The sequence below is a fragment of the Limulus polyphemus genome, unplaced genomic scaffold, assembly GCF_000517525.1.
Source record: "Limulus polyphemus unplaced genomic scaffold, Limulus_polyphemus-2.1.2 Scaffold370, whole genome shotgun sequence".
In the NCBI taxonomy this organism is placed as follows: Eukaryota; Metazoa; Arthropoda; class Merostomata; order Xiphosura; family Limulidae; genus Limulus; species Limulus polyphemus.
The window spans coordinates 150,080-173,375 of NW_013665980.1; the positions used below are offsets into that span (position 1 = coordinate 150,080).

The 23,296-nt window shown below is 32.4% G+C and overlaps 1 protein-coding gene across 2 annotated transcripts in view; it reads right to left on the reverse strand.

Annotated features, from left to right (window-relative positions):
• LOC106457753 (nephrin-like) overlaps positions 1-23,296 on the reverse strand; it is a 105,325-nt gene that overhangs the window by 51,107 nt on the left and 30,922 nt on the right. For both annotated transcript variants that reach the window (XM_022383778.1, XM_022383777.1), the window contains exon 2: positions 7,102-7,443. In XM_022383778.1, the coding sequence (XP_022239486.1) occupies positions 7,102-7,443 (342 nt within the window). The remainder of the gene's footprint in view (positions 1-7,101; positions 7,444-23,296) is intronic.

Consider the following 23,296-nt stretch of genomic DNA (forward strand, 5'->3'; position numbering starts at 1 on the left):
GGAAATCCCGCTTTCGACAGTCAACTGAATCGTCGTTCAGTTCAGGAAACACGCAAGGAAACAACTGAGCAGCGTCCGGGTCGTCCTGGTCCATCGGAGAGGACAAAAAGGGCTGTCAAGAGGAGCATCGAAATGGATTCCAGATTAACGGCTGCAGAAGTGGCCAAAGTTGGTGGGATGAGCCCGAAATCTGATCAACGGATTCTCCACAGATTGGGTTATCGTTGCAGAGCAGCTAGACGGAAGCCCTTATTAAGACCTGCCAACATAGTCAGACGAAAGAAGTGGGCAAGTGATATGATGACCAAGCCTCTGGACTTTTGGAAGACCGTATTGTTCTAAGACGAATCAAGATTCGCTCAATCTTCAGACAGTGGAAGGATATAGGTCTGGAGAATGCCTCACCAAGAGTTTTGGCTCAACAGATTGCAGCCAACTGTGAAGCATGGTGGTTTCAGCGTGATGGTTTGGGGAGCTGTTTGGGTTGGTGGGAGATCGAGATTAGTGGAGTGCGTTGATAACATAAATTTTGCGAAATACGTCGAAATATTGGAGGAAAGACTCTTGCCACTTTATTCCTCGGGTTTCGTTGTCAAGTACACAACGTTGTTCCAGGAAGATGGGGCATTGTGTCATACTGCTAGAAACACCCAAAAGTGGCAGGAAGAAAATGGTATCCAGAAGTAGCCCTGGCCGAGTCAATCTCCTGACATGCACCCCATCGAAAACCTCTGGGCCATACTCGATCGGCAAGTCAATAAACAACAAAAAAAACCAACTTTGAAGAGCGATTTACTCCAAGTTTTGAAGCAAGAGTGGGCGAACATCCCACAATCTAAAATTGACGAGATGATTCTCACGATGCCCCAAAGGATCAACGAACTCCACGAAGCGGAGTTATTATATAGATATTAATTAAATTATAAATATATCAATTCATGTGAATATGACTAAAAACTTTCATTTTTTCTGAAAAGGTGGTGTCTATTTACTTGTGACCAGGCTGTGTATATAAAATAACGTGATACGTTATTATAACAAATAATTATATATTATTTATTATTTGTTTGTTATAATATTATAAAAAAACAATAAGAATGCTGCCTTACACTAATAATTACTACAACACATTTCAAGGCTTGAAGTTTAAATCAACTTACTATGGAAATTGCCCCCCAGTGGTAAAGCGGTATGTCTGCGGACTTACAACGCTAGAATCCGGGTTTCGATACTCGTGGTGGGCAGAGCACAGATAGCCCATTGTGTAGCTTTGTGCTTAATTACAAACAAACAAACAAACTAAGGAAATTTTGACTATCATACGCACGTGTTGAAATCTTAATGAATGTCATAACAACAAAAAATAGATACCATTAGTTTCGTAAAAATTACGAAAACGAAGCTCTGTAAAACTTCCGTTTCGTATTATCATACCTTTGATAAAGTAGTTTACCAGAAAATATAATTATACATATTTCTATCTCTAGCTAGCTTTTAAGTCGTGTATCTTTTTATCTTAAGATTAAAGAAAAACTGAGTATGAGGATTATTTTACGAATAGTTCATTTCTGAGTAATAACTTGGCAGAAACATACCATTAGTTCCCATACATATTTTAATCCGATTGAAGTTACCGGTAATGATAATTTGAGAAACAAGAATCCCTTGCTTGGCTATCCTTTAAAATTAAAATCCATAAGGTTTTGGCATAAAAAATATACAAAAATAGTAATGTTTCTTCAAGCTATCTTAAGCTGATTAACGGTGCGTAGTGCGTTTTCAGTCAACTAGTAAACAGTGTAAAAAGATGATGGAATGAAGATTTTCGTTAGGTTTGCGTGAAGTTTAAAAAACATTGGATTTCAAGAAACAGAAACAGTATGATTTATGAACATATCGTTGATGTATTTACGAAAAGGTACGTTGATTTTTGTTTTTTTTTGATTACCTGGTATTACCAGTTACGTTTCTGTTACCAATATTTACAATTACTAAACTCACCTAAACTTTTCAATCAAATTCTTTCTAGTGTTTCTAGTCTGATACCCATGTAGGTTAGAAACGTTTTTTTAATTGCTTTATTGATTTCCGACGTTACACACATCTATCATGCTGTGTTTATAAACAATTAATGGTGTTGGTTTTTTTACTTAACACTTATAAGAGTAACTACAATAATCCTAGCTCAATATACTCTTTTACCTTTGAAGAATAAATGATGTACGTTTTTACGATTCTTAAAACCTAAAATATGTCTTTTCTTGATGTTGTTGATATCGTTTTAGCCCAAGGCTACGCAATGGGCTATATGTGTTATGTGCCCCGCGGGGAATCGAATCCAGGATTTTATCATTAAGTTCGTAAACTTACTATTAGATTTGATTTACTTAACTCATGCAGTTCACTACTTGTAACGAAATGGTTTGTTGAAACCGAATTATTATTGGTGCTATGAACAAATAAAAACCAAAATCCGTGTTCATACAGACCAGGCGTGGATTTGTGATTAGCGTCTAAGATTTGCACAGGTACACCTCTGAACACGTACTTTCAGCTATGGATTTGTTATAAGAGTGGAAATAAACCCCGTTACTCTGCTTATAGATGGACAAAACTCTTTGGAAACGGCTGTCTTCCTTCTTACCAGTAGATCAAAATTAGGGTTACCCATACTTGACCTGGATGTTTATCTCATGTACTCATAAAGTCTAATATTGTTTGTATATACAACAGTGCCATGGTTTAAATAAGAAAATACCTTATTGACAGGAGTGCATATCTCAAATCGCTAGAAAGACAAAACTAACATTCAATAACAAAAAAATATAAATGCATAAAAGTTTGCTGTGACGTAACAACGTCAGTCCTCGTAATGAAGGAAATCTTGAGGACTGGCAGAATTATGTTAGCTGAACTTTTACATTAGTTTCGGTCATTTGGTTATTCAGAAGAGTATAGCTTCTACAGCTGTGGAAGTTGTGAAAGCTAAAGCTATTTCTGCTCAAGCTTCCCGGAAAAAGATAATTAGATACAATAGATCTCAGAGATTGAATGTCTCCATACAAATATACAATGGCTGCTTATGTATAAATACACACACAAATATATATATATATATATGTTTATATGTGTATCTGTGTGTGTGTATATATATATACACATGTGTATCCAACGACATTTTGTTTAGTTCACCTATTACCGTGTGGTGTTTTGGTTCATTTGTATTCATTTTAAACATTTATTTGAGTAATATGAAAAATTATTAGCATATATATTTTTTATTTATACTGATTTATATCAAAATTGAACGATTCAGATATGCGCTATGCAATAGTGCAATATAATGCAAGTATTTAGAACTGCAGTGCACTACCTCAAAATTTTGTGCTAGTTTTATAGAATCAAAATCCGTTATGTGTTCCACATCTCAAAATAAATAAAAAAAGATTACACCGTTTTATAAGTTTTCACTGAAATCCCTGCTAAAACATAGCTATTAACTAATCGGCATGCGATAGAATGAATATGATAAACGCTGTTTACAGATTCATCCATCTAATCTTTTTGACAAAACAAAAAACTCTACAGGATAAACTATTTTAATGTGTTTGAAACGAATGACTTGGAAAAATGCTGGAAATATAGATATGGAGAGAAACGAATTATATGTGAGTATTTCTTCGAACCGTCACTAAAAGCAAACGTTTGAATCAGAGTTTTAAAAAGTATCATGTTGTGATACGAGTTGCCTATTAGCGTTAAACATCAATAATAAATGCTAATTGAGAAGATAAAAATACAATTTAATTTTAAAACGTATATCTACTTTAGTCTTTTAAACATTTATAGGCTAGTTTATGGCTGCCATATTAAAGAAATATCTTAGCATATTTTAATCAAATACATTATTCTGTTAAAGCTGCATAAGTAAGCACGACCAATTACACTTAAAGAATAATCTCCCTTAGGAATAGTGAACTTAAAAATGCGTTAATGCAAACACGTAACAGAATATATTGAACATTCGTAAGCCTATTCCAGAAGGAGTTAAGTTTATTTCATAATTTTAGCGCAAAGCTACACAAAAGCAATCTTCACATGGTTGTCTATAGCTTTGTATTGACAGACTACAGTGAAGGCAGCTGCTAAACAACACTTACTACAAATCTTTGGGGCTACCATTGCATGACCATCTAGTGGTATATAACCATCTCTCTTACATGAGGATCACGATCTCAATGTGCGGAGTACGTTTTAGTAGCAACGGGCTGCGAACTATTAACCTTTGGATTCACACTCCTAGCACGCTAATCATTACGCTATGGTCGGCCCAAAGGGCGATATGAAATGGAATGTGTGAAATAATTTCGTTAATATTATTCGAGATATATGTTGATATATGTATACTCCAATTTAGTGACATACTCATACTTAAAAGTGATTGAAAGTTATTATGAATTTGCTCAACATATGCCTACATAATACAGATTAATTGAGTCTGTATATCAAATAAATGGAATATTTATCCTCATTAAAATGACAATTGAGTAATTATACTTCACTTTATTTAGGCTCCTGCAAAACAGTGAAACGAAATATACTGAAAAATAGTGGTGTTGTGTCATATGTTTGTTTAAGTGTTTCTGTGGAATTTACACTTTTAATTTTAGAATAATTAATAAATATTACACTTGTTTGTTTGTTTTGAAATCAAGCACAAAGCTACACAAAGGGCTATCTGTGCTCTGCCCACCACGGGTATCGAAACCCGGTTTCTAGCGTTGTAAGTCCGCAGACATACCGCTGTGCTACTGGGGGGCAATATTACACTTGCCTTTCATTACCTGCAGAACCCAAGTTAACTACTGAGGACAAACCATATCGTATCAATGTTTAGAAATTCGAAAAAATATATAAGTGTTGTTATTTTCTTAATTACATTTTCTTCAATATTTCAAAATTTTACAACTTTGGTAGTTACCTTAGGATATTGTTAATAAACATGAGGATTCTTTTTGAACATAAAAATACCGTTTCACATTTATTTCTTCCATTATGGCCTTAGGTATGTTTTGTTCATAAAAACAAGATTTAAGAGGCGGCAAAACGGTAATTGACAGTGTTCATTCATCACCTTCTTCAGGAAAAAAAAAAGGTTTATCTTCGACTAAATAATTTACATTCCAGGGGCTACTTTCTGTGATGAAACTTAAAAACAGAACCGTTAGTTGATGGGTAAACTATATGGTTGGCTAAACTTTGAATTCCCGAGATCCTAAAACACGCCCTCCTTTTTTTTTGTTCTTGAATACTTAAAGAATTCATGAAAATTTATGAGTTTCAAGAAGCATAAAAAAGATTAGATCTTAAAATCAAAACTCGAGACCAACTAACAAACACCTTGTTTGATCAACTTGCGTTATAAATCCTTGTTTAAGGTTTACTTTAACATTTAAGAAGTAAAGAAACCTCAGAATCTTATAAAAACTACACAAGAAGTGAAAGGGTTTCTCAATAAGCGACTGACCCAGAAACGTCAAAAATAGCATGTGAAGTTTAAGCTCCATTATGGATGTTTTACCTAGTAAAGTGTTTTAAATGAACTAGACTTCTTGGAATATCAAAACAGAATATTATCAACCACAAAAATCAATTATATAAAAGTTGATGTTACTTATAATTAAAAAAAGAGAGTTTTTTGGCTGTATTTCATACATTCAATGTTTCATAAACCACATACTCAGTTTTCAAATTATTTTCTTTTATTAAGATTTCTTTACACTGTTGAACTTGAAAGCAAACAATGTTTGTGTTATCCACGCTGAGACTTTGTAAAGTGTTGTAATTTTAGGGAAATCTTGGTTCTATCTTTTATAGACGTTCTAACTAGTCGAGGTTCTTTAACCCCTTTTAGTGAGCAAAAGAAAAACGAAGATCGTGATATACTTTATTTAACAAAATGAAGCTCTTAAGATCCGGTTGTTGTTGTTGTTTTTTACAGCCTGAAAGAAAAACAAAACTGAAATGGCAGTTAAAGTTATTGGTTAAGAACTGCCTACCTAAATTCTTATTCTAAAAATGTAATCATAATAATTGACTTATATTAACAAACACTTAAATTGCATTCAAAAGCATGTTATTATATAGTTGTATTTATTACTATAAACTACTCCAAATGAAGCGCTTCGTATACTTTCAAATAATTATCATCCTGCAATACTAAAAAAAATGTATGTATGACACCAAAATGAAACTTTTCTATATTTTTTTCAGTCACTTGAACATAATTCAAGTTATGCTTTCTATTCTTAATATAAATCGTGCTATCGTTTCTTGAAGATGTGACAATAATTGTAATGAGGAAGGCTATAGAAGAAACGTGTTTTAAAATAAAATCTTTCCCAAAATAACTTCATTATACATGAAAGATAGGTGGCTAATTACTTGATAAATACTTCTTATTTGGATATTTAAACATGTGTATGAACCAAACATGTGTATCATTTAGCGCCAATACGTCCAATTTTCAATAAAGCACTGCTAGAGAATTAATTGACTTTAGTTGATAAGATATCATCTATCTCCCATTATTTAACGAAGAAGAGATGCCTTAGCTCCATAATTAAATCAGTATCGTAGCGTAGCCTTGGCTTTAATATTTGGTTCCTATACTTATCACTTAAACCGAGTTACAAGAATCGTCCGTCAACCATTCCAGTGTTATTTTCTTCAGTCAGCTGTGGAAATGATGAGATGTACCGTGAAGATGTTAAAAGCCATCTTCGTTGTCTTCGTCCTGTGCTAAACCAGGCATGAAAGTAGAGTAAATGGGACCTGCAGCACTTAGGATTTGCTTATAATTAGCAACGAGTGACATCCAAACTACTAGGTTAGCTAATAACAAAAAATACCCCTGTCGTTCCGAATTGAGAAATCTAACGTACAACCTTTGTTCGGTTTGTTGTCATTTCGTTCCTAATTCAGTTTGTAGAGAATTATATACTACCCGATTTTCTATTAACCAACAAAAAATTGACGATATAATTTAAATTTGCCTTCTCATTAAGCTAACTAAGCTATCTTTTTAAAAGAGTGACTTACTTATAATCGAGAGAGAGATTTCCGAGTAGCGGGTTCTAGCTTTTCTGAAATCTACACGGCATATATATACTCCTTTGTCATCTCCTGTCACAGCAGCTAGCTGAAGAGTGGCCGGCTTAGAAACGGTGCTGAAATACGTTCTAGTAGCGTAACTATCACTGGATGAATGTCTCCCTTGTCCTGGTGACCCACCTCTCCTGGCGTCCAGACTATAAAAGGGTGTAGAAGAGTCATCTCTGTACCAGAGAACCAAAGCCACTTCATCATCTGGTGTTGGAGGTGTGATGTTACATGGCAGGTCAACATCTTTACCCTGTACCCCTTTGAGAGACACCGGGGGCTCTGAAAGTACATAATAAAAACATTAGGGTTTGGAATGAAAGCAAAAAAAATATATCAATTCTATTCTATAATATTATAATAAATTTGACACTTTAGAATAAAAAAATGTTGGTTTAGTATCTTTAATACCTGTATTTCATTCGAGAATAATTGAAAAAATATTATAATAAATCTTTGTTACAGGATTAAAAAACATGTTTTATAGTTAATGCATGATCTCGTAGTGGTTTAGAAGCAATTTCATCTGTACTGACATCACAGCACAAATAAAAGTATTATCATGTCTTTCATAATTATAGCTTTATTTTGTTAACAAAAACTTTGCCGGAAGCCAAAATGTACAAAAAATATTTGTTATAAGGGTGTTATTTAATGTTATACATGTATCTTCATGAACACAGATAAAGTTATTAACTCGCCTCGTTATGGTTGTTTTTAACATTCTTAATGGTTTGGAAGGTAACAGTATTTCTGTGATATGAGTTTACGTATCATGGAACTTCAATCATTTGAGTTTACTGAATTACTTGAATTTTACTGTCGAGTTGAGTGATTTAAGAAAAACATTAATTTTCGACGGTCATTTTGATACCTATCATTTCAGAAATCCTTACAATAGGTTAACATCAGTGGTTGAATTTCTCTAGAGAGATTCTAATTTATCTAATATATCCCTTTCTTTCTACTTTTACAAGTATTCTACACATTTCCAGTACACTGCAATGCACTTATTATGTTACATAAATGTTTCATTAGAGACACTTCTGTCAGCAGAAAAACAGTAACTATTAGATTAAATAGTTTCTGTAGCAATCAGTCTACTATAATTAATATGAAATATTATTTATTCTATTTTAAGATAAGCACAATTAGTTACATTTCAGTATACATACAAATTTGCAAAAACAATTCGAGTCATAATCATTCTTAGTGAATCGGTATAGTTATAAGACTTTTCTGCTGGCCTCGAAACATGTTTTTGTTCTTTTAGCTTAGCTTGCAAGTTATCTGAATCTAGGTTATGCATATCACGCTATCTGTTTCTTTGAACTCGTCCGGTTATTGGTTCATTCAAGAAGGCGACCTCCATCTCGACGAGACATAATTTACATTGAACTGGTTCATTTTAAAAACTGTCTGACTTGCATCGCTAAAGAAACAATAAATAAAACACCTAACCTTGAAATATCACAAACTCTGTCGTATAGCTTATACAACCTACATGTTCCTTTTTATATTGTAAACGATTGATAAATGATTTAGTTAATGATGAAAACATTGTGATTAACTATTCTCGAAGTGTATTACAGATAAAATTATTCATTTTCACGATAACTGGTGTTGGCATAATCTGAAGAATTCCCAGACTAATGTTTTCTATATTAAGATGTTGTTTAAAGTATGATAGATACACCAAAACGTAAATTCGTTATTGCCTTATGGCATTGAACGTACATTTTCACAGTTATCAAGACTACGGATAACCTTACTCTGTTTACTGTATTTCAATCATAAACTCGTATATATACTCTATAGGTACAATCTTGTCAAGTTAATGGAAAATATGATAAAATCTCAGTTTGTTATTCATATTGTGGTTAATAGGTAAAGCTATTTACACTTTTTTTTTGGAAATTACTATTAAGTTCGTCCTAAAATTACTGTATAATGTATTTATCTTTGGGATCATCATACGTATATATTGCGTGTGTTTTTAACCATGGTTCTTTAAAAATGTCTCTTCAATAACAGCCCTCTTTGGAAAAAGTTAGGTTAAATCTTCCACTCCTCTCATACAGTTTTCAAAAAATAGCTATTGATCTGTGATTTAAAAGCTCGCGCTTATGAATTAAAGGCACAAATGACCATTTAATATACATCGGAGGAGTTTGAAAAGTATATTGTACATAGGAAATATTATAATTCTAATTTCTTTTTTACGCAAACAGCTGCTCATTTTGAGATGTGGCTGGAGACTTAGGCTTATGAGACTTCGTTAACATCACATTCCTGCTCACTATGTTGTTAAGGTTATCAGAATGGCTTACCAGCTTCATCACAATGTTTTTCTAGGTGAAAAGATTCTCTGTCGAAATCGTTTCTTACAATTTGTGTATATGAGCGTTAGCTCCGATTCTTGGATGTTATTGCAGCGCTAATTGTCATTCTAAACAGTAATGTGTGAGTTATTTCTCTCCCAGAGAGAGAGCAGTAAAGACCCCTTTTTGGAATTATCGTGTATTTCACCTTTATGTAGTTTACGAATCTCGCTGTGAGAATTTTTATTTTCAGGAAAAAGTGGTCACATACCCTTGACTATCTTTTTATATGGCTGATAAGTGCGATTTGCTTACATATATAACAAGAAAAAACTCTATTTATCATCCGACCATACTTCTATATCTATCTCGACATACGTGGATGGTAGCTAATTTGTATGCATTTCCATAATATGCATATAACCTTGTGCATTACAAAGCCTTCATGTTTGACACTAATGTATGTTACTTCTCAGTAGATGACACATTTGGCTCTGTTACATTAACAAGGTACGAATATAATCACGTTACAAGCTACATTAGTTTGTTTATATTTGTATATGTGCTTGGTTCCTAATTTTGAGCTGTAAGGCTGGAAGGAAGCTAGTGATATTGGCATGACACGTTTTCTTGCAGGTTATGAACACTGTTTATAAACTCTACTGCGTTATAGGGATCGTTGTACTGTTCGACGAAATAGATGAATCATTTACATTTTTATTTTATTTCCAAGCTCAGTGGAAAATGTTTGTTTAATAAACAAAAATCGTTTAAGTATATACATTACAAATAAGGAAAGGAGCACAGATCAAGATGAAGAGAAGTAAATTATTTGATAGTTTCTAATATTTAAGGAGAATTAAATGACATTTTTCTTTGTGACATAAATATATAGCTCAAAGTAAACAAATCAATTATAGTTACTTCTTGTTATGCTAAGGAAAGTAAATAGCTTGTCTGCATGTTTAAACTCTTAGTTGTTAGAGTAATCGCACTGAGGAACATCTGTAAATATACTTTCTATGTTTATGTAATTAAGAACATGAATCTTTTTTACAGATGATTTAAGCTAAGCACTTATCATGAACAAACCAAGGTGAAATTAGCAGCAACTGCTTAGTCCAGAATGACACTTATAGAGCAAATATTGGAGGACTAATATACAAAATTAGCTCAGATAGAAAGAACGGCATTTCACAAGACTTCCGTCTTTCGTCTTCAGGTCAGTTTGCTCTGTTTTCACAAGGATTTATATGGTATACGGAAGGACTGAAATTGACGTGACGTGATTGCCGGTGTTCTTATAACGCGATTGATGGAACGAATGACGATCTCACTAATGATAGCCAAAACGTACTGATTTCCAGGCCTTAATCTCCTTTAAGTGATTGTTTCATCGTGTTGATGAAGAAATATTTTTTTTTAGTTTTCTTTGTTTTTTCTTCTATAATTTATCAGAGTCGATGTGTCTGTAATTATCCCAGTATATATTATGTCTGGTCAACATGCCCTATTCTGCCAAGGCAGAATTTCGTGTTTTTATCAGTCTTGTGTAAACTTTATGTTGCTTTGTTCTTGCCGCTGAACGTCTTCCAGCTTCATCAATGTAAAAAGTTCCACATATTACTTGAAACAAAAACTTTGGAATATTCTTTCACTTACATTATTTTCTTATTTTTACAAACTTTGGCTCCTAGGAAGGGATTAAAGTCTCATCGAAAAATAAAATAATTACTTACGTAAAAACATGTTTTTATTAATGTGGCATAGTACTGTTAGTAGAGAAATACACATATATATATATATCATTAGGAGTAGGAGTGTGGTGTTTGAGATTTTTAGTGTCAACAGCAACTTATGCAATACATAGACGAAACGGTTAGATAAGAGAGTTCAAGGCTTAGTAATAACTGAGATAGACTTAGAACTGTTAACCACGGCTCTTCTAATCGAATAGCAGGATTAAAAGTGCGGATCGTGTTCAGTAGCATATCAAGAGCTCAAACTTTGGATCTTCTGATCCAAGCCAAGTGTTCCAAGAACTAGGCTACGCACAGCCTGAGGTGTATGTACTTTTCTGTTATATTTCAGTCTTTGACTTAATGAGATACTTTTTATGTTTTCATATTACTGTTATACAATTTAAGGGACTTAAATTCAACTTCGTTTGAAAATATTAGTCTAATAAATAGATTACAGATTATTCATTTATCTCCAGTTTACTTGAAATTCATCAATGTTAATAATTTTATCCGAGTTATCAATCCTTTGCGAGACATTAGGAAGTAGGTGTTCAGTTCTTAACCATTTCAACATTCGCAAACAAGAAAAGAGGATTCATATACAGAATATGAGAAGCTTATTACTAGCATGTAAATATTTCTAGGCTTAAGATCATACGAGTTGAGCTATATTGTTTGTATGTAATCTGTGCAGGCTTCCTAGTGTCCTGACGTGCAGCTAATTTATCATTCACTTTGAGAGAGTTAAAAACCAAGTTACAATCCTTCATTTTCTCAGTAGCTGTTAGTGCATAAATATATTGACTTGACTGAACATTATAGGTTCATACATCGAAATATTGCGTGCTGTGTGAGAACTTGTAAACAGTTAATAATGAACCTCATTAGATCCTGATGGGATCACACAGAACCTCAGACATAGAAGTATGTGAACAGAACATTAATAGGGTTTCGAATATGGTACACTAGTGAAATTTGTAATTACCGTCTATCTTCAGTTGATAATGAACACAGTATCGTCACAATTTGGTAATGCAGGTGGCTTCTAATTAACAGGAATCCTTGAAAGTACTCATATTCCGTTGACAGAGAGATGGAAAGTTATTGCTAGACTGAAGGATAATGCACTGCTTGACGTGTTTAAAATAACTTGACTTAGGTACAGTGTAATTGTTAAATATTTAAATGAATACTTAATTAATGACGGGAGAGAAACGTGTACTTTAAAACATAAAAACAGTTTACCGCTAAGCCTAAGGCACAAACGTAATAACTAATAAGGAACACTAACCATGCGAAACCCGAAATGCCGTTTCTTATAAAGAACGAGCAAACCAAAACTACATTATTGTCCACATTATATGATTCTAAGTAGTTTTTTTTTGTATTCAGGGACGAACGAGTTACCGTAATTAACAAAATTACTTAACTGCAGTATTCCATATATTGTCACAAATTCGAAAGCTTTGATTGTATGTTATGTTTTCACAAGAGAAGAACGGTTGATTAAAGTTTTTTCACTCTTAATAAGCCCCCCCCCCCAGTGGCACAGCAGTATGTCTGTGGACTTACAACGCTAGAAACCTGGTTTCGATACCCGTGGTGGGCAGAGCACAGATAGCCCATTGTGTAGCGTTGTGCTTAACTTCAAACAAACACTCTTAACAGACCAAAATATACAATTTACACTGGACAACAAAAAATTTGCTACTAGAAAAACTCAAGTGATTTGGGATAATTTGGTGGTGCTGACTTAAAAAATGTAGTCAAAATTTGTTCATCACCTCTAGGTTTGAGTTATTGTAATATTTCAATATTTTTCAGCACTGTATGAAATGTCATGCAATCAACTCAGTATAATAGATATATGCAGTGAAATTAAGTTTACGTGGACAGCTTAATGGGTGAAAAGCATACATTTTTGATAACTTCAAACTATGTTGTATTGGTGTAAAATTCCAAATATATTGTTCATATATTCTGTTTGTTCTCTATATAATTGTAGTTAATTGTACCACTTTTGCTTCGTTTCTACACTCACCTGCTCCGTCCAGTAATCATAAAACCCTCATTTGCTCAGTTTGCTAAAATATTTGAGAAGTTCCTCGACTGAGCATAAAAGAAGCTGAGTCAGACACCGCTCACTCACTCAGTTGGTAACTTCGCCTCGTTTCGTGCACAGTGAAAACAAAGTCCGCGATATAATCAAATGCTACAATACTTTGCTTATTTTTTAAATCTTTTAAATTTTAGCTCTGTAAACATAAATTATTGTGTATTTTTTGAAAAATCACTTGAAATTCTGGCTACTTCTTGTTCAATAAATTCCAAAAGTACAAAAATCAACCCAACAGTTTCTGCTACATTTGTGAAAAATATTTTTACAGTTTCACGAAGGAAAAACATCACACACACACAGGATAAAGGTAGCTTACTACCACTATTTTGTGTGTAAAATTGGTGACTAAGAAAAACATTGGGCTTCACATGTGTGTTGTACAGTTTCCACATCTTGCTTGACACAGTATCTGAATAAGACTAAATATGCCATTTGTAGTTCCTATGACATAGCGTGAGCCCAAAGATCATCTAACTGATTGTTATATTTGCATGTCTAATGTTTCTGGACATTCAGGTAAAACTAACCAGCATATTAAGTATCCAGATATTGCATCTGCAATGAAACCAGTACCTCAAGGTGACGGCCTTCCAGTGCCACATCCACCAGGTAATGGGAAACAGAAGAGTCATTCTGCGAGAAGACAATGAATCGTGTTCATCCTCTTCATCTAGTAATTCTATTCCTGTGGCACATTGACATAAACTGCCTCATCTAATCACAGAAGAAGAGCTTAATGATGTGATTCGTGACTTGTATCAAAGCAGCATGGGGAACGTCTTGGCTCTCGTTTACAGCAATGACATTTATTAACTGTAGAAATAAAAGATTAAATGATTACCGAAGTCGTCATCGAAGTCTTGTTTTTCACTACAGCATGCAAGGTACCTTGTGTTTCTGTACGAATGTCGATGCACTAATGGAAGAATTATGTACTGAACATCATCCTCAAGGATGGAGATTTTTTTACCAATTCATCTAATGTTAGTCTGAAAATTTTACTTTTGCACAATGAGAACACTAAGCTATCGATTCCTGTTGTGTACATGAAAGAAACTTATGAAAGCATGCAGATTATAGTTGAGGCCATCAGATATGATCACCATAGGTCGAATATATGTGGTGATGTAAAAGCTATTGCCTTTCTGCAATTTTCAATGAATAAATAAAATTATTAAAGAAGAATATTATATATAAGAATATTTTGAATAAACTTATCACAACTTCAAACTAGAGGTGATCAGCAATTTTCAACATGATTTTTAGATTCACCATTGTTGACTTACTCAGAAACAGTTGAATGTTTTTCTAGTAACAGATATTTTTTGTTGTTGACCAGTGTTATCAGTATTGCTTTAAGCTGGAAGTATGTTTTATGTTCATATTATTCTTTGTTTTCAGATTTCTTTTCCTCACACATGAAGTTTAATCTTTTTAAAACTGACTACATTTGCTGGAGTTAAAAGGTAAAGGAGGTTTCGAGCTCTATGCTTAAACTTAGAGACATATATATATATTTGTTTCTCAAACAAAGGTTCGTATCTATAACTTAGGTGATGAGAAGACTTGTTCATGAAAAAAAAAAGAGGAAAATATATAATAAGATAATAATAATGAGTAGATATATACAAGAAAGGAATGCAAAGTGTGTCATTTTCCTGTTTTTATAGAGTTTTAGTTAGAGTAGAAATAATTGCGTTCAACAATGTACAAAAGTAAACTAGGTTCAAAGCGAAAATTGGTCTAGTTATTTGAAATATTTCGACTTATCTACCTAAAACGTGACAGTATTATATCGTAAGGGAGTTAACATGTTTCATGAAACTATATAAGTTGAAACAGATAGTTTATCTAGCATCATAATAATTACTACAAAAAACAAGTACTTACTCTTTTTTTTAAAAAAAAATAGTTGTTATTTGATGTAAGATATTCTTGGACGACCATTACAGAGTATCAGTGTGTTAAACCATCTATAGGAGCTGAAAAAGAACCAATTTTTGTAGCATTCTTTACAATGAAATTTAGAGTCAGTTAAAAGTCTGCCTTATTTCTTGTTCAGCGTTCATTCTCATATTAGACTACATTTATGCATCATGCACCCAAGATAGGTATGCAAACGTGTTTAAATACAACACAAATTGTAACTGACTAAACAAACTGGAATATCCAAGCATCTAAGATCTATTTTAGGGTTACCAAATAAAACTTTATTAGTTAAATGAGGCAAATTGATCAAAAACTTAGAAAACAATTTTGTCACCAGGCAGCACTGCGCACAATAAAATGTTAACACTCGTCACACCTTGTAGATACTACTGACATTTGGAAGACGTATATATGTTTTAATGTGTTTTTTTTAGGAAAAGGTAAAAAAAAGTATTTTGAAGATGTCACAAATTTAATTTTGTTATTTTCTACATAAATTATCCTTAATTTTATCTTTATAAACTTACTTTGGTATATTAAGGTTTTTTTTCTCAAGAGATGGCTATCTCTCGTGTAAATACAGTTACATAAGGACACACCAGAACCTAAAATGAATGAAAGCTGCTACGATAGTACAATTTTTCATTTTCTTAACCCTTACAGCCCATTTTTTACTATACAGTTTTGGTATAGATAGAGAATAGGTTTTGTTCTAAAATGTTTTTCTTTTTAAGCTTTTCTTCTAGAACAAGTAATGTCACAAAATTGTTTTTATGTAGATGGTCAGAAAACTATTTTACAATTAATAAATTTAAGTATTTTGTTAAGCAAACAAAATTTAATTTTATATGATCATAAAATACAACATAAAATTTAAAGTCTTTACTTCGTCTGTTGTGTATGTTCGCGAAAATTAACGATCAAGTTAAGTTTTCATTCGAAACATCAAGAAAAACGCAGACGTCTCGAAATCAGATCTCAAACCACGGAAATGTGTTTCTGCACACATTTCCAGAAATCAAGTGATTGCATTACACTTGCTGGCAGCAATTGGATGGTATCCCAAAGTACTTAGAATAAGAGATTATCGACTTGTTCCTCGACCAAAAAAATAAATAAAGATGTTTACTTGGGTATTGATAACTTCCAAGGAATACCAAAGAAAGAAACAACAAATTGGAATAATGGGTGGTTGGAGAAGAAGTAGTTTGATTGATCAGTCACTTATGTCTACATTTGGTGGTTAAGATCTGTTAAAGGAAAAAGAGAAGAGCAACATGGTCGGATTTCTATCGAAACTCCACATTGAAACAAGCATCAACCAGTCTTCTGTATAAGATTGACATTAATATGTCTCACTCTCATGTATACAGGAATCAATGGGGGAAATAAAACCCTCTGTATCGTTCTTAGAAGAAGAAGTATATTTACGAAACATTATAGCTTTTCGGTTAAGGAAGGAATTGGGATTCAATTCACTTTACTGTTTCTGAAATAGAAAAAAAAACATTAATGTTAATTCTATGCTTTTAAACTAGATTTCAGTTATCCATATTTATGAACTTCGGTTCGTTCCTTTTTTTTTTGTCTCGTTTTAGTGCAAAGTTACACAGTACATTATTTGTGCTGTGTCCTCGGCGGGAATCGAATCCTGAATTTTAGCGCTCTAGATCCTACCGCTGAGCCACCGGAATACATATTTCAATTAGAACTACATTACTAAAATCAAAAGTTGCATTTTTCAGAGTATTTTTATGGAGTAAAAGTGTCCTTTGTTATGAAAACATAAATTCACAATTGTTGTTGTTTGTCATTAAGCACAAAGGTCTATCAGTGCTCTGACCACCACGGGTATCGAAACCCTGTTTCTAGCACTGCAAGTCCGTAGACATACTGCTGTGCCACTGGGGGGCTACCCCAGGACATACTTACAATTTTGAGTTAAGTGTACGATTTATGTGTTTTAAAATTTTAGAAGAACTCCCCGTTTCTAATTTTTATTCATCCTATTCTTATTGAACATCACGCCTAGTAATGTATTATGTCATTTCATGATGTTAGGTGAAGATAATATGATATATTTTTAAGTAATTTAAATTTATGATCATACAATTAATCGTTTCAACAGTCTAACACAAATATAAAATATTCACAGCATATACCATTAGCTGTCAAGAATGCATATTAAACGAAATCTATAAAAAATAAATAAAACATGTTTTAGTCTCAAATATACACTATAAAAAGCAATTAATGTTAATTGCTATAATAGAAAAAGTTAACTGTCATTATTTTAATTTCCAATCATTATGTATACTTGTGTCTTTGATGAGCCTAAATGCCTATGGTTTCGTGCAACTAAAGATATTTATTTTAATTTGCATAGTATGCTTTCTGGAAAGTAAATGTAAAATATCATTCCTTTAATATGTAATTCATCTAATTACATGAAGCGTCTTGTCTGTAAATTGTCAAAAACCTTAACAAAAACTGAATTAGTTCTCAAGGAATTCGAGTAGATATTATTTTGGATATCAAACATATATTGGATCGTGACACCTTCAGGTGTATGCCAAATGCAATAAGCACTTTCTTATTATAAAATAAATTGTCTACTATAGTTCTAGTGACTGGCAGTTGTGGTGTTATTGTAAATGATTACACACCGCACCGACCAAATGAATAAACACGGCTAGGCTAGCTTATGAAGTCGTGAGTATTTAAGGCTTCTAGAATGACAAGGAAAGGGAGGTTAATATATTTGGAAACACTATTTGCTCACCTCGACTCCTTGTGTGTTCCTTTAGCTAAAGTTTACGAAAGCACTTTTTATCTAAACCTGTAATTAAGGAGACCGCTATTATCTTTAACTTGCCAGAACAATATTTTCACAGATAAGAGTATACATTTTTTTACACAATAGTACTTTTATTAGTGTTTAGCTTATCTCTTAAATATAACCAAGAAAACAAATTCGTTATTTCAAGTATATAAATATACGTAAAACAATATTAATTTATACACAAAGAAATAAATTTTGACACATTAAATGACACCAAAATATTGTTTAACTCATAGTAATGAATCTAGAAATATCGACTTGAAACTGTTAAAACTGAACCACTGGAGTAAGTTTTTTAATAGTAGGAAAATTTAATGATTTTGGAAGTTATTCCCATTGTGCAAACTCAAAATATTCTATTCGAATATCGTTCCTTATTTCAGAAGTTGATACCTAGTGTGCTAACTCAAGACATTTTATTCTAACATCGTCACATGTTCCGAAGTTGATACCCATTGTGCTAACTCAAGACATTTTATTCTAACGTCGTTATTTATGTAACAAGGTAACTGTTACATGATCATGCAACAGAATTCAAACAATACTTTCAAATCAGCAGCAAAATATAGTCTCATACTCTTAATTAAAGATATTAAAGAATTTTTAAGAATTTTAAAGAACAAGAAAAACATTAAGTTTTATTGTTTTGTCAGCTCGTAGATACAGCGGATTATCTAAGTTTCTACTTTAGTTTCTTTACATTTTGTCTTTAACTATGAAAAAGTATATATAGATGTTTATTTCTTCACAATTATACATATATGTGTGTGTGTGTGTATACTTGCGCTCTTTTGTTTTGTACAGAATGAAGTTTTATTTTTAAAATCTAGTTTTATGTATGAGATGAAAATTAAGTAATTTTAATCCGTCGTGATATTATAAACTGCTATTATAAACAAAAGTCAGCGGATTAACGGTTCTATCTTAAGTTACAATCTTACATCTATTATCTATTACGCATATTTACTCATATAGTCTTCCATTACCAAGACGCTTTGAAAGTTTTGTTACCATAGCAAAAATTGCATTGATTTATCGCCCCTGTTTCACTTGTAAGCTTGTATAAGAGATATTAATTGTTGAGATTCTGTCTTCATAATTTTCGCACATGTTAAATTAAGCCGTCGAATTTTCAAGTATTTCACTATTTTATAGTGTGTCGCTATAATAGCTTTAAAGTTATTTCTTAACACTTTTTTTTCTAGAAAGAACTTCTTACGTTCAACTGACCAGTTACAAGTCTATAGAAATTATAATAGTGAATTCATTAAGAAAACCTCAAAAATTGACCAATGCACAATAAACAAGGTTTATTCTGCATAATATACACCAAGTTCTTATAGGAAATACAATTAGTTGTTTTTTTTAATTCGTTAAGTCTTTCATTTATTAATGAATTAAAACAATGCATTATAAAATAGTAAAAACGTAAGACTTCTTCAGAAAATTTCAAATATTGGCATAAACCAGTAGCATTCATTAAAAGTGTGACTTATAAATAAATATTTACAGTTCAGTAAGTGATGTATTTATGCAACAGCTAAAGGCCTGGGGCCCTAATTTTGAGCTACCGTTTTTAGTTTTTAGTTTTAGTAGCACAAAAATCTCAAAATTGGATAGGCAGTCAAAATGGCATTTTGTTTATATATATATATATATTTTACACAAAAAAGGTCAAAAGATAATCAGAATTTATAATATTTGAGTAAACTCATTGTTGTAGAATAATTTCAATCACTGTTACAGTTCATTTTTATGCATTTTAATATTTGATGATCCATTACATTAATGTTTAGTGGGAAAGATACTGAGCTAAATAATCAATTCAAAAACACAAAACAGCAACTTTTACAGTAGGCCAGTTGTGATATTAATTATCACAACGTTTCGATCTATACTATCAGATCATCATCAGTTAAAAATTACATTCAAAGAGTTATTCCATTTTTTAAATTAATGACCCTCTACGTTGTCTGAAATGCAAATTATTGTTCTATCAGCTTACGCTGCTTAGAGAGTATTATAGTTCATAACCTTTCAGTTTAACATTAAGTATGGTAATCACGACAGGACGATGTTGCATGATAATAATCAGTAAGTTAAGAGCTCTGAGGTATCCTGACCGTTTAATTGAAATAATAAAAAAAAAACTGTTTCAGTACACCTCTTCTAAGAACATCTCATACATGATTGATGAGACTGAATTTCGATAAACATGCAAGCTACTCCATTTGGTAAATTCTCTATTCTTCAAGAAAGTAGAAAGTAGTTTAGCATGAAGATGGTAGGAATTGTCATCCATTAAGCTGAAGTCAGAACCAGCATTTAGCAACACAATGAGTCATTGGATGTGGTTTCTATGATGTTAATTCACAAGATAGAGAGGTCTGTACTTCAATAGCCCTTATTTCTGCCCATACTGTATTCCTACCAGGGTCATATGCGTCACGTTTTTTTTATGAAATTGTGGTTGGATGTGTTTGCATATTGTGTTCAATTGAGCATGGATTTTTCTTGTTAATATAGAGGTGAAGCGCGATTCCTCCCTGCAAAGAATATCGCATAACATGTCATTGATCCACGAGACGTGTTTTTAGCATTGCTACAGGTGAACATATTTGTGTTCGTCGTGGAGGGATTGGGCGTCTGGCATATAAGACCAGCCTTGGGAAAACTGTTTTATATATATACTAGCATTCAATAGCGTTACCGTTGGGGATATGTGAGTCACATTCGTAGCAGGCAACCTTTAACTTCAATACACAATCGATAGATAGCTGTTGTGGCTAACGGTCTGATTCGTCTTGGAGTAACTGTTCATATGCTGCTAATGCCACTAACACATCTCTAGCCAGCTCATTGTAATTACCTGGCTTCCGTTTGATCATATCTTTTCACAATAGTAAAAAAATCGCATTTTGTTCTTTTATTTTTGAGTTCCAACCATGTTCATGATCTTTAACGTTTGTAACTCACTTGAGAGTTACAAATGAAATAGACAGTATGGTACCAAATATTCAAATGTATAGCATATATTGAATAGCGAGTTATTTACATTTTAAATAAAGCGACAGATAATCGAATGTATGATATCCATAAACATGAAGTGAAGAGACAATTGACATTATTTCGTTATAACGAATTTGCTTCGTTGTAGCTATAAAACTATGAATTCAATTATTATTTAATTACTTCGTGAAATATATTAGTATATGTGCAAACTGAATTTCATTACTGTTCAATGTAGTGGTTCATGTAATTACCATTGAATTCAAGGTATCCAATTTGAAACTACATATATTGTCTTCTTAGACCTATTCACATATAATCAATTATAATAACATGAAAACACTTAAGGTATCATTGTTTAAATGTACTTGGTGTATATTAGTATAGCAGCTATAAAAGTAATGTTTTATATCATCATCTACCTATAAGATTAAGAAAATATTTACTTTATATCGTCCTTTCTATCCATCTAATTTCCCACAAGTTTTTTAATGACGTATATTTTTTTTATAAAACGTTTCTCGTAGATCTTAGTCAACATAATTTTGCGTCTTTTCATTTCAGTGTCAACAATTTCTGAATAACATAATTCAAATAAACTGGAGTGTGAATGCCAGTGTTTAACTAGAAAGTCATTTACGGTTATGCACGTGTTCAGTGAATAGAAATGTCTAAGTATATACGTAGAAGGAGTTCCTCCAAATTTCCAAAACCTTAAAGTTTATAGGTTTCTAGTTAAACACTTTAGAGTGTGTCACTTTGATGTGTTAACTGTCACAATTGTGCTCGTATAATCATTTTAACACATCTGATTTTTTTTTGCACAGAGCAATAACTTATTTCAAGCTGTAAGATTTGGTCTGCATAATTTTACTTATATTGTAAAATTGTATGTACTTTATCTGTTTAACTAAACGTTTAAGTTCATCTTTCTAGTCCAACTGAGCAAAATTATGCCAGATTACCAAAATATATCGAATAAATATGCATTCGAATTATACGATGCTTTGATGTGTGAGGCTTATAAAGCTCAGCAGCTGCCACAACCAACCGTATGGATTCAAGATACTACAAAGACATGATCATACCGGCCTTCCAAGAACAATGTAATTGGATATAGTAGTTATGCTATGAGTGCTAGAGATTTTTAGCCCAACTGCTCTTGCCCCAATCCAGTATATTTAATGTGGTGAAGAAATAAAATAACACTGGATCTATTCATGTGGAATATCGCCCGACCACCAGATATTGATTACTTCTCGATGCGTGCAAAATTTGAAACGCTGTATGAAGTGAAACTACATTTATGGCATTACATCTATCAGCCACGACTTTATTAAGGATTCAGAAATGCAGCCCAATGCAACCATTGTGTGTAGGAAACTTAATGCCTGGGCATTGAAATTAATGGTGAAAACAATGGGGGACCATCATGAGTGTCATTACTCGTTATTTACCTCAGACAGACGAGTATAGGCCTTGGATATCAATGTGTTATATTAACTGTGTAAAGTTACAGGGGTAGTATTATGGTGTATAACTGTTTTAGCTGACTTAGACTTGGTAAACTGGTAATAACCATGGACGTCAAGGGTATTTTGTCACATTGTGCCATATGTAGTTTCAAGTTTCACATTCGAAAGCCCATCTTAAGTTTTACTCTTCCAATACTTTTCCATGTAAAAATGTGAATTTCAATTATCAAATGCTATTTTAAATGACAATATAAACAGACTATATATTTCAAATAATAGGTATGATACACAAAAGGCATGCATTTAAATAACAATGACAATGTTTCACAATCGAAATGTAGAACTATTAGGTACAGCATTTGAAGAGGGCTTATTATATAACATATCTAACAATAATGTAGTATTCACTCATAACTCTGTCTCATTTGTTACGTATTACAATTTTGAATGGTCTGAGACCGAGATAAATGATAATTTAAATTAAGTAGTTAAATAAATGCCGATATATCTCCAGTTTATGATATTTGCCAACAAGATTGATACTCACAGTTTTCTTTTTTAATACAAATATGTTTTAATATACACACAACAGTACAATTTACAATAACAGTTATTACAAACAATAATTTATATACAAAAGTTTCACAAACTTACAAGGAATATAAAGTCTTTTTTCTAGTCTGGAACTTCCTTGATAT